Source organism: Equus przewalskii, chromosome 6, assembly GCF_037783145.1.
Source record: "Equus przewalskii isolate Varuska chromosome 6, EquPr2, whole genome shotgun sequence".
Lineage (NCBI taxonomy): Eukaryota > Metazoa > Chordata > Mammalia > Perissodactyla > Equidae > Equus > Equus przewalskii.
In genome coordinates, this window is record NC_091836.1 from 67,263,041 (window position 1) to 67,280,448 (window position 17,408).

Here is a 17,408-nt window from a genome sequence, read left to right on the forward strand (position 1 = left end):
TGATCCTGACCCCAGGCCAAGTTGCACACCCCTCATGTTTGTCCCATGGGCTGGGCAGATGGCTGAAGTTGCAGGCGAGGCAGGGGAGCCCGCCAAGCCTGGAAGCAAAAGCGCTCACCAGTGACGTCTCACAGAGCAGTTTGCTCCCGCGCACCAGGTTTCCAATGGTGATGTGGAAGTAGGTGTTGCCGCTGCTCCAGTTGGAGATCTTGGTGAAGGGGTGAGTGGTCAAGATGTCCTGGGGGAGGAGGGAAAGCAGAGAGAAGGTGCACAACCTGGACACTCTCGCCTCACTCTCCTCAACTCCAGCCCACCAACACCACCCACACAAAAGGTCCCAGGCCCTCATATGAGAAAAGGAGCAAGAGGGTAGAGGCCAGCTGTGCTGTGAAGCTGCTGAGGGAGGCAGGTGCTTTCTGTCTCCATGCCTTGGCTGGGAGCAGCTGGTGGGACACTCAAGGAAGTCCAGCAGGCTGTTGGGTATGTGGGGCCAGAATTGGAAATTTGGGAGCCTGGAAGGAACTAAAACTGTGGTCCTGGAGGAGACGGTCCAGAGACACAAGAAGAAGACAGGACAGAGCCTTGGGGAACACAATGTGTATGGGCTGGGTAGAGAAGAAGCCCACAAAAGTGTCTGAGAGGAATGACCAAGAGAGATACGAGAAAAACCGAGAAAGGGGGGCCCAGGAAGCCAAGGGGAAGATGGTGGTCGTTGGCACCCTTCACCAATGGTCCTGTGAGCCCTCCTGTGTCCTGGCCCCCTTGGTGAGGACTGCTCTGGGCCATAGCTAAGAGCAGCAGTTTCTCCAGCACAGCCTGCCATCCTGACCAATACAGGCAGAGAGCACCTTGGAAGGAGGGAGCAGTTGGGAGCATCAAAGGACGGTGAAAGGCCAGGTACTAAAAAGAGGTCACTGGGTTTAGTAGCAAGGCGTTTATTAGGAACTCTAGGAGAGCAATTTTGATGGAGTGGATGAAGGGTAAGGAAGCAGACACAAAAACACAGACACCCTCTCAAGATGTGTAGCCAAGAGGGCAGATGAAATGAGGACAGTGGCTGGCAGCAGCTTCCAGGGTTTGGGGCTGGGGGCCTTTGTTAGAGGTGCAGACAGAGAAGCCTGCCCTGCCTGCTCTTCTTGTCACCGCTCACCTTGGTTCTGGGGTCGATGAGGCTGACCCCATACTTGTTGATGGCAATTAAGAGGATCTCAGGGAAGTTTGGCTCCGTAGTTTGCTAGTAAAGAAAGCCAGAAACCATCGGATGGAGACCCAGAGCAGGAAAGGCTGTGTGCATTTGGGGCAGGAACGAAGCGGTGCCCAGCTAGGATTGAGTTGACCCCTCCTGCTGTGACCCGGTGCCAGGAGTGCAGCGGTGCTGGATGTCCTGCCACCACCTCATGGTTTCCACCTCTGCTGGGCCCTCAGTGCTACCCCAAGTTCCCTCATGGGTCCCCAAACAACGCCCTCTCCCACTCTCCCCAGCAGCAGTCTCTTCCCTTCTCTCCTGCTTCTCTAGGAGTCTCTGCTGTCTCCTCTCTCTCAGCCCAAATGTCTGTCATCTTTAAAAACCTTCCCTGAACACTATGCCTACCTCCAGCCCCTCCCTCCCTCTCTTCCTTGCACAGCCAGGCTTCTCAAAAGGCATCCCAGCCTAGATGTGTAAGAAGGCCATCCTCTCCTCTCCATCCTGACCTATTCCCTCATCCTCTCACACCAGCCTCTTCACCGTTCTCCTGCCTCTGGTCACGCCGCTCAGATCCACCCCCCACCCCACAGTCAGAGTGGGCTTCTGGCCCCACCATCCTTGTTTAAAACCCTCCAAGGCTGACCGCCACCTGGAGGAGGAAACCAACCCCTTCGCCTGCTCTCCAGCCTGCCTCTCAGGGCAGTCTGCTCCCCTCACACCCTCCACCCCTCCACACTCAACCACCTGCACATCCTGCCCAGGCCTGAGCTCTCGCACCTCTGCATCTTTGCTCACGCTAGGCCCTCTGCCAGGAACACTCTCCCCAGGGTCTCCCTGGAAAGCTCAAGTGTTGCCTCCTCCAGGAAGCCTCCTCAACCTTCACAGTCTGGGTAGGCCTTCCAGGCTCTGCCACCTCAATGACGGCTCCCCACCGTCACAGCTCAGATCATCCTCCATTACTCTGATCTGTTTACATGTCTGCTTCCCCTGCCAGGCTGAGCTTCTGGTCCCTCTCTGTCCCAGGACAGAGCCCAGGGCTCAGCATTAGCTGAGACACCTCGCTGGGACAAGGCTGAGGGTGCTTCTCTCCTTTCCTTGCCAGGGCACATGGCAGAAGCCATCACTGTTTCCCACAGTCCTGGGGAGGAGTCTCTGTGCCCTGTCTTCCCCACTCCTTGCCCCCTTCCTTCCCTCTGAGAAGCCGCCCACAGTGTACCTTCACCTCGAAGAAGGCTGAGCCAAAGGTGGGCCACTTGAAGATGAGCTTCAGGAAGGCCAGCTTCGCCTCCTCCTTGGACTTCCCCGCGTGCTTGTTGAAGTAGGCGACGATGGACTGCAGGGGAGGGTGGCTCAGAGTCCTCTCCTCAGCCCCTCCTGCCCCAGCCGCACTGTCAGCAGCTGTCAATGGCCCTGGAGGGCCAGGAGTAGGATGCGGGTCTTGGGGGCCATGAAGGCCCCCCCATCCTAGTTAATGGACTCTTGACCTCCCTTCCCTCCCCCAAGCAAGCAGGCCAAAGAGTGGCAAGTAAAAGCAGGTCACCATGGTAACCAGGACAGGACAAATTACTGCCAAGTGGCAGCTGAATCCTTTGCCTCGAGGACTGGAGACTAAAGCAGGTGGAAGGGAGAATGGGAGGGTGACCTTATCAAATACAGGGGCCACAAGAGATACTTCCCTGGGCTGCTGGCCAGCACCTGTCCCCTTGACCCTGGCTGCGCCCAGAGACCCATTCGTGGGGCGCCCCTGTTCCTGCCCCCGCCCCCATGCTCACCCGCTTCCAGTCATCAGGTGAGATCTGCCGGATGAGGTCCTGGGGCACCAGCTCCCGTAGCAGCTTGGGGATGCTGGGGAAGTAGGACTTGTCCTCCTCAAACTTGACCCTGTAGATCAGCGCCCCCAGCTGCAGCACCTCCTCCCGCGTGCACTTGTGGTAGCCTCGCAGATACTTGGGCAACTCCTGCCAGGGACAGGTCACGGGCGTCGAGAGACCTGGAGGAAGCAGCCTCCTTCCCTGCACCCCGACGCCAGGTCTACTGCCGTACCCCACATTTGGGCCCACCTACTTCTCCAGCCTCAGCTGACCCTGCTCCCCACCCGAGGGGAGATGGCACAGTGCAGGGAACAGCAATTCTGCCTGCACAGGTGCAGCACATTACAGTTGGGAAGCAGAGCCAGGCATGAATGTTATCCCATTTCCCCTCTCCCAGGCATGAATGTTATCCCATTTCCCCTATAACAGCCCCATGAGGCCAGCAGCCCCATTTCAAAGACGAAGAAACTCAGAGTGACCAGCTGGTGAACCTGAGACCCTTCCACAACCCTAATCTCCCAGGTCTGTTCTTCCGTGGAACAAAATCTGTCAGGCTGGCCGCCTCCCATTGTGTTCCCTTGAGACCTGCTGGTTCAGCAGCAGCACCAGCCCCTTCCCCACCTTGAGATTCCAGACCCAGAACCAGAGAAACTGAGGATGAGGAGTGGACTAAAAAAAAAAGATGAAGCCTCTAAAGGGCCAGCACTGCTCACAGGCTCCTGGAGCCTTGTAACTGTCTTATCTGCTGTTTGAAGTGTCGGGAATCTGACGCTGGCCTGAGGACACACTGCAGGTCAGAAACATGAGTCAGTTATTTTCCACCCATCTTTTCACCTCCTCACCCACCTATCTTCCCCTTCACCTACCCACCCAGCCACCTATCTTCCCAGCCATACTTCCATCTACCTACCTACCCATATGCATCTACCTACCCACATCCATTTCCCCATTTGTCCATCCATCCACCCACCCACCCCCCCCAGCCACCTACCCATTCACCCATCCACCCACCAATATCCACCCACAAATTCATTCACCATCCTTCCTTCCACCCATCCATTCACTGAGCCACCAGTTCACACAGTCACCCATCCAGCCAGCCAACAAGTATCTATGGAGCATCTACTATGAGCCAGGCCCTTTAGCAACAACATATATGCTCCCTACTCTCATAGAACCTGTAGTCAAGGCAAGAGCAGATGTTAATCATCACACGAAATCACTGTATGATGACAGTCCTTGAAGGCAGTGTTCTCAGTGCTGTGAGAGCATAGAACGAGGTGACCTGATCTAGTCTTGGGGTCAGGGAAGACTTCAGTTAAGATAAGATGATTGAGTTGACATCTCAAAGCTCAGTAGGCGAGGGGAAGAACCGAGGGATGAGCATCCCAAAAGAGAGGACATTACCAAGGCCCTGTGGCAAACCTGAGAATTTGAAAGAATGTGGTTGGAGTGAACTAAGCACAGGTGCTGGGTGGAGGACAAGGAAGCGGAAGTAGGCAGTGGCCTCCTACCAGGCAGGCCACAGTCAGGACTTGGGGCTCTACCCTAAGAGCGAGGGGAGCCACGGAGAGGACCTGGGAAGCATGATGACCACCATGTGGAGAAGGGATTGAATGGGGACAAACACGGATGGGGGGGATCAGGGGAAAGGTTACTGGCTCATCCAGATGAGAGAAGATGGCGGACACACCCACATTGGTTGGGGTGGTGATGGAGAGACGTGGATGGATTTTAGAGATATCAGAAGGTAAAGTCGGCAGGCGAATGATCGGGACAAGGGAGAGGCGGGAGAGGGAGACGTCAAGACTGACTCGGGTGTCTGCCTTAGGAGAACTGGTAGTTGATGGTGCCATTCACTAAACGGGCAACGTGGAGTGAGGGTCGGGGGAGGCGTGGGGGAGAGGTGATCCCAGGTTTGAATGAGGGCAGCTCTCTGACTCCCAGGCCAGGGTTCCCTCTACCACGGCAGCCACCATCTCTGCCTCCCCCGCCTATACTGCATCCTGCTTTCTCTTCCCCACAGAACAGTTAATGGGCTAACCCAGAAAAGATGGCTGAGTTTGAGGTCGCCAAGACCTGGAATCCCACCACTGTGATCCTAATTACATCACTTGATCTCTCTGAGTCTCAGTTTCTCCCTCTTTAAAATGGGAACAACATGCCTACTTCTTGGGGTTTGTTGGGAGGGCAGAATGAGTGACTAGCTCCAGACACCTAATAAGGGCTCAACATGTGAGCGCCCTCCTGGCTTCCCGCAGGCACGTGCCTGAGCTGGAGAACGTCTACAGACGCACACTGAGGCCTCAGATACACGCAAGAGTAGCATCAGAATCCCAAATTCCGAGGACAGCCCCTCAGCAAGGGAAGGGCCTGCACAGGTGGGGACTGGGAGCTCAGAAGACATGAGCAAGCCCCCGGGGGCCGGAGGGTTAGGAAGGAGAAGGGTCTGGGTGGGGCCACTCTAGGGGGTCCCCGCCCTCCCCTGGCTAGGACAGCAGGTCTCTGCTTTCACAGTCCAAGTACAGCGAGGCCAGCAGCACATGGAGGCAACAGCAGCAGAGAGGTGCTGGGGGCCCACCTGGTAATAGTGGAAGATGGAGTCGGCCATGGGGTCCTTCCCCGGCACTGTGGTGGTCCACAGCTTCTTCATGAAGAATACCTGGTACGTGAGCGAGGGCACGATTCCTGTGGCAGAGGGCCGGCAGTCACCCAGAGGGTCCCAACACAGGGGGTGCCCATGCTCAGCACTAGCCCCAGAGGTGGCCCTAGCTCAGGTCCAACCCGGGTGGGCCTCGCTGTATGGCCCTGAGCCGGCACCTGCCCTGCTCCGGGACTCAGAGGATCCCAGGACCCAGCCTCATGTTACCATCCTTGATGGGCCGCGCTTTCTTTATCCAGTCCGTCAGGTGTCGAACGAAGTCGAAGAAGAAGTCGTTCTCGGGGACGCTGATGACCTAGGGACATGGCCATTCTGGTCCACACATTTTAGTTCCAGCAACACTGACTCTTCTGACTTTCCCACCCAAGGCCTTCCCGGCGGCCCCTTCTCCAGAAAGACTCCCATTCACAGCCAGGAGGGGCATCATCCGTGTGTCCGCCCCGCCCCGCCCTGACGGTGTCTGCAGAGCGTCTCCAGAACAAAGCCCAGTTCCTGCCCCGAGCGACTCAGCAAAGGGAAGGTCACTCAGTCACTCAGCAAAGATCTTCTGGACGCTGCGCCACGCCCCAGGAAAGGGGCCCAGAGTGAGGCCCAGCCCCTGCCTTGGACACTCTCCAGCACCCGTGTCCTGCTGCTCTCGCAGGACCTCCCTGAGGTCAGCTCTGGGTCACCAGTGTCTGCCACAGGGACAGTCAGGAAGGGAGGAGACAGACATGGATACACAGGGAACTGTGAGTGGGCAACAGGAGGGAGGGCTCGATCTGCCTGAGATGGACGGGAAAGCCTCCCCCGGGCCTTTGACCCCCGTGGGAGAGAAGTGGGGGAGGGCAATGTGGGATGGTGAGGAGCCTGCACTTGGAGTCAGACCTACCTGGATCTGAGTCCCTGCTGTGTGACCCTGGATAAGTTACTTAACCTTTCTGAGCCCAGGTTTTGTGATCTATTACGTGGGGATAATCACCCTCCCTTTAGGGTTATTTCAAGGGTAATTGGCCTCAGACTGGCAGCTGAGGGACCAGACCAAGCAAATGTGGAAAGTACATGCGTGTTGGGAGGGTGAGGAGCCTGGTGTGTCCAGGACACAGAGCACCATGTGGCTCCCAAGAGGTCTGGGGCCATGCTGTGCAACGCCTCTGCAGAGAGAGACTGAGGGGGCTGCTACATGTCTGGGGGCCGAGGCGGGCAGGTAAGAAGGAGATGGGCACAGTCAGATGCCGCATGCAAGAGTGCCACTCCCTCCTTCTCTCTCCCTCCCTCCTATGCCTCCCGCCCCTCCCGCTGCAGCCCCAGGAGCGCCTATGGCCCCAGCAAATTTCCCAACAGACAGACCAAGAGCAGGCAGGCAGCCAGCCAACGACCCACCACCCACCTTGTCTGCAATTTTGACAAAGAGGCTGAATCCATCGGAGGACTTGAGGAGCAGCCGGGTGGCGATGCTCTGGCAGAAGTCCTTGGCCTTGGTGCTGGACTCCACCTCGAAGGCCTGGGGGGAGGCACCTGCTGGGCTCTGGCGGGGCCTCTCCGGGACCTCGGGCGCCCCTCTGGCTGTGCCTCCCACTCTATGGAGCCCCCTCCCATGAAAGACGCCCTCCTTCTGAGGGGGCTTCCCCGAGGGTCCAGAGCTGGGCCGGCATTTAAGAAAAGGAAGAAGCAACTCCTATCTGGGTCCTCCCGGATCCTGTCCTCCCCAGCTGTCCACACGCCACTCAGCCATGGCCTCCAGGGTACAGGGCCCCCTGGCTGTACGAGCAGCGTGAGTGATGGCAGAGGCTGAGGGAGCACGGACCAGGGCGACTGCGAGGAGAGAGACTGGAGGCAGAAGAAAGCAAATTCCAGAAAGGGGGAGGAGAAAAGGGAGAGGGATTGAGAGTCTGGGGAAGTTGGATGGGGGAGGAGTGCGATGAGGGGGTGGTGCTGCTTTGTGTAACCTTCCACGGGAGGGGACAGCAAAGGATTTTAGGAGTTTCTCTGTCCTTGTGACCAGAATCTTGTCATGGCATTTCTGAGTCTCTAGTCTCTAGACAAGTTTTAAAACTGCTTTTCTAACTGAAAGTTTTGATGTGGGCTCGTTTGTCTGAAGAACACGCTGTGCTGAGGTGGGGCGGGGAGTGGAGGTCAGGAGGCAGCCTGACCAAACGGGCGCGATGACGGGCAGACAGACAGGACCTTTGGACGAGGGTGGAGGGCACCCGCAGTCAGGTCGGTGGAGGAGGCAGGAAGGGGTCTGCAGGAGAGTGGGCTCAGGGCAATGTGAGAGGCCGCGGCCGGGGGGCAGATGGGCCTGGGCCCAGGAACAGGGCTGGCATCAGGGAGGTGGCCCCCGCACGAGCTCAGCTCAGAGGGAGCAAGCACCCTTCTCCAAGGCAGAGCCTCCTCAGAGGGGCCGAGGAGGGAAGACCGTCCCAAGGAAGCGGTTCAAGGAAGAGGGGACTGGAACCAGGAGCCAACCGCCCCCCGCAGAGTCTGCGGTCTCTTGGCTGAGCCCTGACTCCACTCAAGGGTAAGAGGACAATGGGGGGGGGGCATCACGGAGGCTCCCTGTGTCCCCAAAGGAGCTGGGGCCCTCAGGGGCATCGACGGACCAAGAAGCCAGCGGTCCTCACCTCGTCAGTGTCGTCGGGAAAGTAGACCTTGTGGAAAATCTGGGTGGTTTTGTGCTGGATGGCCTCTACCTCCACCAGGTGTGGAGGGTACTTCCGGGACCCGTTTCTGAAAAACACGTGGGGGGTGGCAAAGTCAGGAGCCAGGGGTTCATGGGGCCATGGGGAGTGGAGAACAGAGGGAACTTGGGAGACAGACCCTGGTTCTAATCCTAGTCCACCACTTCCTACCAGGTGACCGTCACTCAACCTCTCAGAGCCTCGAGTTTCTCCTCTGTAAAATGGGATGATAACAGTACCTGCTGCGTAGGGCTGTGGGGGGACAGAAGGGAGCGAAAGATGCACGTGGGCTGTGCACAGTACGAAAGGCGGCCCAGGTATCTGCCTCCCCCACAGACCTGAAGGCAGGAGGAGCCCAGCCCTTCTGAGCAACCAGACTCTCCAACTGTGTCCACGGTGGGCACTGGGTACTGCAACCTTTGTCCAGCTGGCAGCCGTGGTCATGGCCTCATCCCCAAAGGACCCGTCCCACAAGCCTGGTGTGGCCAGGAGCCCAGCCCGGTGCCTGCCCCCCGCCCCATGTGAACAGCTGTACCTCAGGGCTTTCTGGAGCCGCTGCAGGCAGTCGATGGCGAGGGGGCAGTGCTTGCGCGACTGCAGGAAACGCTGCACGTGGGGCAGGAGGATGTTGCTGGGCGGGAAGAGGCCCGTGCACAGCCAGAGCAGCTCCCAGCCCCGCTCCTCGCTATACCTGGAGGAGGAGGTGCCGTGTCCAGCAGGGGCCTGCGGACCCCCCAGACCATCCCTGAGCACCCCCAGGGGCCACACCCCCCTCGGCTCCTCACCACAGAAGCCCATGCCGGCCCTGACTCCCACCCCTGTCTAAGGACCAACGCGGACCCACCTCCCTGCCAGCCAGATCCAACTGGTGCTACTTGAAGCGTGGGCAGCCACGCCACACCAGGCCACGCAGTTACCAGTCCACATGGAGATAAGGGGCTGATGCCAGAGTGAAAACCGACTATTTCACCAAGTACTCAGCTAAGATTTTTTTCTATAGCAAGCCTTGCCTATGAAAGAAGCAGTGTGATTCCTATTCTGGCAGAAGCTCTTTAACTCATCTATTCTTTGAGTAGCACTGAGTTCGACCAGCCCCTGGGCTCCCTCTGGCACCACTCTGAGCTCTTTGGGCCTGGCAGGAGGGAAGCTTGAAGGGCTTCTAGGAGGAGGTGGCTTTTGATCTAGGCCTTGAAAGATGAGGTAAATTCTGATATGCAAAGGTGATGAAGGGTTTTCCTGGCTGTGGGCACGGCATGTACAAAGGTTTGGCAGTGTGAAAAGATGTGATGTATGGTTCGATGGTGGACTTGTGTAGGAGATGTAGAGAGTGACAAAGCTGGAGAGGGAGTTGGGGGTCTGGGTGTAAGGGTAGAGGGTGGGGCTTCTCTCAGGATCTGAGGCTAGCGTGTGCCTGACTTCCAGCTCGGGCCTGTCTGGCCCAGCAGGGGGAGATACGGTGATACCCTCTGGGGCCCACCCCCCAGCCCGCCAGAGTGTTCAGCCAGAGCTTCTGACTGACAGCCAGCTCTGTGGAGCCAGTGATGGCCATCTGCTCAGGAGCTGAGCCCACAGGCAGACCGCGGAGTCTGGGCTGGGGAGGGCTGTCCGGAGGAGGCTCAGGCAGGGAGTGGCAGGACGTCAGGAGGAGCTGGGGCTGTAGAACTCGGAGGACAGACGCAGAGGGCACAGCCACCCCCTATTGATTCTTGACCTGTTCTCCCTGGGCCTTGAGGCAGAGCCAGGACATGAGGGGGCCTGAGGGCAGCTCCTGCTCTGAGTGAGGAAGGACTGCTCCAGGCAGAGCCAGCCGCTGCCTCCGAGGGAATGAGCTCCCCGTCACAACGGGCGGAGGACCGCTAAGATCCCCTCTGGCTGCGAGCACCAGGGGTAGGGGCCTGCCCCTCGCCCGCCCGCCATCCCTGCTCACCGGATGTGGTTGTCGGTCAGCTGCTTCAGGATCTGCACATACACCTCGTCCTTGAGGGGCTCGGCCTTCAGGGCGCCCTCAAAGATCTGGTCTGTGAGCTCGTTGACAGAGCGCATCCTCTTGGACGGGTAGTCGCCCATGTACTTGAGCACGGGTGGGGAGCCGTCAAGGAAGGGCTTGCGGCCGATGGGGGAGCACTGGGCCGGGGGGCAGGAGGCCACACTCTCCGACAGGGTGTGTCCCTCCCACCGCCTGGTGATGGGGCCCGAAGCCTGAGGCTACTCACCACCCACCCTCCTCCTCACTCCTCTGGCCACCTCCTCACTGGCCATCCTGCCTCAGGCCTCCGACCCCACATCCAAAGTCCTCACAGCAACCAGGACAAGCTTCCCGAATCACAAGTCTGACCATGCCACCCCTGCCCAGTGGCTCCTCACAGCCTTAGGACACAGTCCAAGCTTCTTAACAGGGCTTGGGAGCCCTTAGTCAGTCAGCCCACCACTTCAGATTCCCTTCAACTCTGCCTTCCAGCTGTGCGGAATTATTTTGTGCCCTCAAAATGGCCCTGCTCTGTTTTGCCTCAGGGCCTTTATACAAGCTGCTCCCTCTGTCTGGAACACTCCTCGCCCCTCTCCCTTTTGACTGGCTAAGGCCTACTCAGTCTTCAGGTCTCAGCCTAGACACCACTTCCTCCAGGAAGCCCTCCCTGCCCTCCTCCAAGGCCGAGTCAGGTCACTGTGCCGCCCAGCCCCATCACAGCACCCACCCCGATCCGCATGTCTCCCCTCCTAAGTGTAAGCACCATGAGGCCAGGGACTGGGTCTGGTCACTGCTGTGTCTCCAGGCCTGGCCCGGCACACAACAGAATACACCTCTGTCAACCAAATGACAGGGTCAGAGGAGACAATGGGTGAGGCAGCCCCTCGCACACCGTAAGGTGCTGGGCACATGGATGGAGCCACTCCACAGACATCCCCTCCATGTCTGTCCAAAACCCTAGAAGCCTGGGCCTGCCCTGCCCTGCCCTGCCCTGCCCTGGGGTCCCCATCCCTGTGGCGCCTGCCCTGACCCTCCGTGCGGCCCATCCCCGAGGGTGCGGATATCAATGAAGGCCATGCAGGCCTCCTGCGAGAGCTCCTCGCTGCCCAGGATCTTCTTGAGCAGCGCCTGCTTGAGCGGCTCCCGCGTGTGGCTCCATAGCCGGTCCTTGCCGCGGGCCTTGGACACCATCACGCGGCTCAGCGTGTGCTTGGGCGGGGGCCTGCACGGCACAGGGACAGTCTCACTGACTCGTAGGCTTGAGACCCCATCCCCATCCAGCCCTGTGCCCAGGTTGAGGGGAGGGAACAGGCCCAGCCCGTCCCTGCGGCACCATGTGACCTGGGAAGAGACCCCAGCCCTCCCTGGGCCTTATTTTCTCAGTAAGACATGGAGATACAACCCAGCGTCGCAGCCCAGCCAGCCCTGCCGCCTGCCCCGTCTGCTCGCCCCTGCTCCTCTCTGGTCCCTCTGCTCCGGCCTCGGCACGTGCTGCCCCCAGCACTCCTCCACCGGTCACCCCTCGCTGCTCAGCTCAGATGCCACCTCCTCCTGGAGGCCTCCTCTCTGTCCCCAGCTCCATCGCAACACTGGGCGCCCAGAATCACATCTGCCTGGTTCTATGCCTGTCTCCCCTCCAGGACCGGGAGCTGGGGAGTGCCCAGGACACCCCACCCTCCCTCTCCGTGGGCACAGTCACTTCCGCAAATGAAGGAAGGATAAGATGACACATGAGAAGGGTCAGTTCCATGGAGAGAAACGGCCCTCCAGCACCCTCTGACCCTGGCCCTGCTCACGGCGGGCAGCCCAGAGCAACCCCTGAGGCCACCAGAGAGCAGCAGAGGCCGTGTCTGCCATCCGGCCCTCCCTGTGTCCGTCACCTGAAGTAGTCGTAGGAAAATTCCTCCAGCGTGTAGGGCTTGGCGCGCGGCTCGGGCTCCGCTGTTCGCTGCTGCAGGAGCCGGATGACGTCCTGCCTCTGGTCGGGCGTCAGGGTGACCAGGGCCTGGGGGCCGAGAGACAGGGGCTGAGGTCAGCTCCCTGCCTGCGGTCCCTGGGGTCAACACGGTACAGCTGGAGCCTTCCAGACTGGGGCTGAGGAGACTGCTCCATGGAGGTGGGCCCTGGGCCCCATTCTGACCCTGGGAACCCCTTTCCTCCTGGGCTCTCTGAAGTTACTCTGCCTCCATCGTGCTGGGCTCAAGACCCTTCCCTTGGTGCCCGGTGTCTGAGCCAGGCTGGGTCAGTCAGAAAGCCTGGACAAGGCAGGGGACATGATGTGAGAACTACGCAGTCAACAGAAGCTGGCTCAGGAGCTCCTTGGAAGGCTGGGCCCCGAGTCCTCAGTGCTGTGCTCAGGGGGCTCCGGAAGAACCAGGGCCTCCCTTCCCAACTCTGCCCTCACTGCCCTTTCAGACAGTGTAAGGTGATGCCCCCTCTCCCATCCCCCTCCCCTGGGCAGTTCCTCCTCTGATGCTGTTTCTAGGTCCCTCTCCACCTGGCAGAGGTTTGAAACCTGCCCCAACTTTAAGTCTGTGGTCCCATAAAACCCCCAGATCATCTTCCCAGAAACTGCGGACCATGAATCTACTGTAATCCCTCACTCCATTTTACAGAAATGGGAAGAGGACAAAGAGGGGTCCGGGGAGCCTCCCATCCATCTGACACCCCCAGGTCACATACCACAATCTCCCGCGGTGGCATGGTGACAGTGGGCATGACATACACGCAATCGGTTGGGAAGTCCCCACGCTGCTTGGTCCTCTCATTGATGCCATTGGCCCAGCCTGAGTTCATGACCTGCTCGCCAGTGTCATGGTCCAAGATGATGAGGTCCCCTTTGGCAAAGCTGAGGAAGCCAGACTCCTCGCCCGCTGAGAGGCAGAGGTGAGCGGGGCCACGTGGGGGTAGAGAGAGAGGCTGAGTTGGAACTACTCTATTTGGGTGGAAGACGTATAAGCCGCTCCTCCCCACTGAAGAACTGAGGCCTCTCCCTCTCATATCTGCTCAGTGGTCAGCCTCCTTCTACCTTGCCATATCCCTCCACACAGACACAGGCAGCGGAGAGGGCCACTCTCCTGCTCAAAAGCCTTCCATGGCTCCCCATTGCCCTTAGGAGAAAGCCCACACTCCTCGACATGCTCACAGGCCTGTTGTGGGCTGGCCTTCTGACTTCATCCGCCTCACTTCATGCCCCTCCTCCCTCACCTCGCCCCTGCCAGCCAAACCCAACTATCCACAGTACTAGACACGCCTGCCTTCTCCAGCCCCTGTGCTCCGTCCGTGCTCTCCTTCTGCCTCAAACTCTGCTCACATGTGTCCTCCCTGAACCCGGCTGCATGGGGGCCTCTCCTCCAGGCTCCACAGCCTCTGGGCCTCGCTGGTCCCTGCACTGTCTGCTTCCACCCCCTCTCCCCACTGAGGGTGGGGCTTCCATCCATTCCATCTCTGTCTTTTCCCCGCTCCGCCCAGGAGGCCAGGGGATGCTCAGTCAGGGTGGTTGTTACTGCTGCCATCACTTGGAGATGGTGGGTATTTGGGGAACACTGAGGAGGAACCCCTGATCTCCCCTGGAGAAGGTGACAGGAGACGGTATTTCAGGACCCGAGATGGGGAGGGAGGTGGATTCCCTACAGGGCACAGAGGGGAGGCACACAGTTTGGCTGGCTGGTCCAGGTGGAGCCGAGGGTGTCTGGGGAAGGATGGGTAAAAGGCACTAGCAGCCTCAGAGGCCAGGCCAAGGCCAAGGTGTGTGATCTGCCTGAAGCCCGGACCCCCGGTGCCTGGCAGCCCATGCCAGGAGCCACTCACCAGGGTTGGGGTTGTCCTGCAGGGCCACCACATACTTAGACCTCTTCCGGAGCCCCTCCAAGAAGGTGACCACCAGGTCACGGATATCCTCGGAGTTGCTGGAAGTGAAGGTGTACTCATCCCCCTTGATGGTGGCCAGCGTGAAGCTGGGGGCTGTCAGTTTTGCTCCCCTGCATGACCAACACGGAGAACAGGGCCCAGATGGGCTCAGTCCTGCCCAGCCCGAGTGAGGCGCCGCACAGCCCAGGTCAGAGCAGCCCAGCGAGAGCAAGACACGGCACTCCCTGAAGGAGACCAAGGCCAGCCCAGTCAGATGTGGCCCAGCCAGGTGAGACACGGCCCAGGTCGGACACAGCTCAGCCTGAGTCAGACATGGCCCGGCCAAAGGCACACATGGCAGGGGAAAAGCCTGCAGTGGCCCAGCCCACTTCCCCTTTGCCGTCTAATTCCCACTCACTTTTAGGTCTCAGCCCAGATACCACTTCCTCCGGGAAGTCCTCCCTGCCATCCCACAGCCCTTAGCATGCTGCTTCCTGCTTTAAAATGGCTTGTTCAATGTCCATCTTCCCTCTCGACTAAAGCTACAAGGGCAAGGACTGTCTTGTCACCACTGTATCCCTTGTGCCTGGCACCTGCCTGGTCAGAGCTGGACATGGCCCAACCCAGGTCCACATTGGACACCGCCCAGAGACACTCCTACAAGCCCTGGATGGGGGAGGCACTGCTGGGATCGCTGGTCTATTCCAGGTACCCCTCCCCACCATTGCTCCCATGTGCACCGCACTTCTCAGTTTACACAGAGCTCCCCTATCAGCTGTTGCATCTATTCCTCACCGCTGTTACTGAAGGAAAGTATTAAGGCCTCTCTATTTTAGGAATGAGGATATGGAGGCGAGTTTCGCCCAAGCCCCTGAGACCCAGGCCAGGCTCTTTTTGTACACACTCAGCTGCCGCTGTCTGTCCTTCCCATCGCCCATCTCAGATCAACCAGCAACGTGCTATAAAGACCCCCACCCAGTCAGGAGGAAGATGCTGAGGGGTCTGCACAGTGCACACAAATGCCTCAATCACATGGAACCAGGACAGGCCACGGCGGGTCTCTGCACCTGACTGATGTCCTCTGTCAAGGCCCCACGCCCCGCAGCACAGCTCCGGGAGCCTTCCCTTCCCCGTCCCTCCGCCTCGTCTCCACCCGCCCTCCTCGCTTCAGAGAGCACTGAACCAGCATGCAGGGCCCGAGCGCCAGCCCTGCCGCTGCTCTGTGTGCAGCTGTGGACAACTCCCCATCTGCATGAACGGGGGATGTGGGGGGGGTCAGACTAACCGACTGCTGGACACGGCCATGATCTCGGGGAAGGAGAGCTCCAGAAGCACCTGCTCCTGCTCATCCACGAAGTAGACGCCCGTCCAGTTGACAGCCACAATGACGTCATTCTTGGGGAGGTTGGGGCCTGGGGCAGAGACCGAGGCACTGAGAGGAGCGCCCCCTCTCCCGGGCCCTGACCCTCCCAATCTTCATAACCACCAGGAAGGTGGCCGGGGGGAAGAGACGGATTTCCATTTTACAGCTGGGGAAACTGAGGCTCGGAGACCACAACCTCCCTACAAGCCAAAACCTAAGGAAGAGAGTGCTGCAGTCAGGAAACTGACTGAGTCCCATCCCTGCCACTGTCCTGGGCAGCTTTGGACCAGTCCCTGCCCTGCAGTGAGGCCGGGTGTGGGGGGGACTGGACCATCGGAGCCCCAAGGTTCCCTCCGGCCTTGTATTTGGTGATTCTGTGAAGCTGGCACCAGCACATGGCCGGATACGGAGCACATGCCCAGTGGTGATGGCCCGAGCAGGGCTGGGCAAGTGGCCACGTGGGTTTGGGTGGGCCACATCCACTCTCAGCTGCATAGAGTTGGCCCAGCCTATTCTCTGGGCCACCCTCTTCTGTACACAGTAGGTGCTTTAATGATCTCAATACTCAGTCAATTGTTCAACCCAGTGTGTCACCGAGCACCAACTGTGTGTCACGGAGCCCTACTGGACTGCGAGGAGGCAGGCCCCACTCCACGCACTGACCTGGAGAAACCAAGCCACCCCGCAGGCAGGAGCCTGGCCGACTGGGGAGTGCGGCTCCGGCCATTCCCCTCCCTCCGCCGGGGGCTGGAGCCGCGGAGAGAGGGCAGGAAAAGGGCCCTGGGGACACCGGAGGCAGGGGGCTGAGGGGTACCTGAGAACTTGTAGGCCTCATAGAACCTGGAGAAGAGCAAGGGCCACTTGAAGCGGGCGTAATTGACCACGTCCTCTTTGACTTTCTGTGCCTCAGTTCTCCTCTGGGCGTAAATCCCCTGGAGGGGGACAGACAGCGACAGGGGACACAAGACATCATGCAGGCTCTGTCTGGAAATCAAATGTCACTGCCCCTAAGCCAGGAGCGGCCCCGCACTGCGGCGCCCTCCTGTGCACCGTGGCCCCGCCCCACCCCAGCAGCACACAGACAGCCCCACCCTCTCTTCCTCTTCCGCCACTGACAGCAGAGCCCACTCACTAGAGAAACGTGGGTCCCCTTCATGGAGAGCTCCCAATTCAGCAGAGTGACAGAAAAGCCCACAATTCAGCCAGCACACGTGTGAGGCCCAAAGCCATGGATCAGAGGGAGGCGTATGGGGAACATACGTGTGGCTAAGCGGGGCTGTGCATGCCAGACCAGACCAGACCAGCAAGAGGGAATGGGAAAGGCCCGGAGCCAGGTCACAGGGAATCGTGGGTGAGGCCGCCGCGCAAGACTGGGCTTCCAGCGGAAACTGACAGCCGAGCCCAGGAGTTAGGAAGATGGGGGCGTAGACAAGGGGTGCAGCAGCCGGTGGATAAAGCAAACAACTCAAGCACTGGCGCTTTATTATCTAAAAATACCCCTCCAAGCCCTAATGAGAACTCGGCAGTGTTGGAGAAGGGGAGGGATTGGAACGAACTCGTGGCTTTTATCATCTCTCGACAAACACGGATGGAGAGCCATGTGTGCACCAGGCGTATGGGCAGCTACCCGGGCAGGCAGAGAGCCGAGAGAGGCGGAGGAGGCTCCGGGATTAGGGAAGAGGCTGGGTGGTGTAGGGGATGGGAGAGTGCTGTTCTGAGGAGCCCTCGGCAACTTGTGTGCAAAGACGACTCTGCTCTTACACAACCAGGGCCTGGCGGTGGGGAGGCCTGTGCGTCCCCTCCAGCAGCCAAGGTCTCCCCGCCCTCTTCCTCCCCAGGCCCCACTGCCCTACCTGGGTAGGTCCCTTAGCTTGGACAAGAGCTACTCAGGGCTGGTTATGGGCGCCTGGG

General features: G+C 59.4%; 1 protein-coding gene across 6 annotated transcripts in view; it reads right to left on the reverse strand.

The window, feature by feature from the left end:
• Positions 1 to 17,408, reverse strand: part of MYO7A (myosin VIIA) — an 85,740-nt gene that overhangs the window by 6,172 nt on the left and 62,160 nt on the right. For 3 of the 6 annotated variants that reach the window (XR_011541124.1, XM_070624000.1, XM_070623999.1), the window contains 16 exons: positions 16,312 to 16,429; positions 15,420 to 15,546; positions 14,096 to 14,379; positions 12,968 to 13,158; positions 12,166 to 12,290; positions 11,350 to 11,507; positions 10,247 to 10,400; positions 8,855 to 9,010; positions 8,263 to 8,368; positions 7,029 to 7,142; positions 5,867 to 5,954; positions 5,579 to 5,685; positions 2,959 to 3,144; positions 2,403 to 2,519; positions 1,151 to 1,234; positions 119 to 238 (listed from right to left, as the gene is read on the reverse strand). Coding sequence is in view for 5 of the 6 variants with exons in the window: in XM_070624000.1 (XP_070480101.1) it covers positions 119 to 238; positions 1,151 to 1,234; positions 2,403 to 2,519; positions 2,959 to 3,144; positions 5,579 to 5,685; positions 5,867 to 5,954; positions 7,029 to 7,142; positions 8,263 to 8,368; positions 8,855 to 9,010; positions 10,247 to 10,400; positions 11,350 to 11,507; positions 12,166 to 12,290; positions 12,968 to 13,158; positions 14,096 to 14,379; positions 15,420 to 15,546; positions 16,312 to 16,429 (2,235 nt within the window). In the remaining variant the exon portion in view is untranslated. Of the gene's footprint in view, positions 1 to 118; positions 239 to 1,150; positions 1,235 to 2,402; positions 2,597 to 2,958; positions 3,145 to 5,578; positions 5,686 to 5,866; positions 5,955 to 7,028; positions 7,143 to 8,262; positions 8,369 to 8,854; positions 9,011 to 10,246; positions 10,401 to 11,349; positions 11,508 to 12,165; positions 12,291 to 12,967; positions 13,159 to 14,095; positions 14,380 to 15,419; positions 15,547 to 16,311; positions 16,430 to 17,408 lie in introns of those variants that run through there. The other 3 variants (XM_008539313.2, XM_070624001.1, XM_070624003.1) reach the window with 2 other exon arrangements.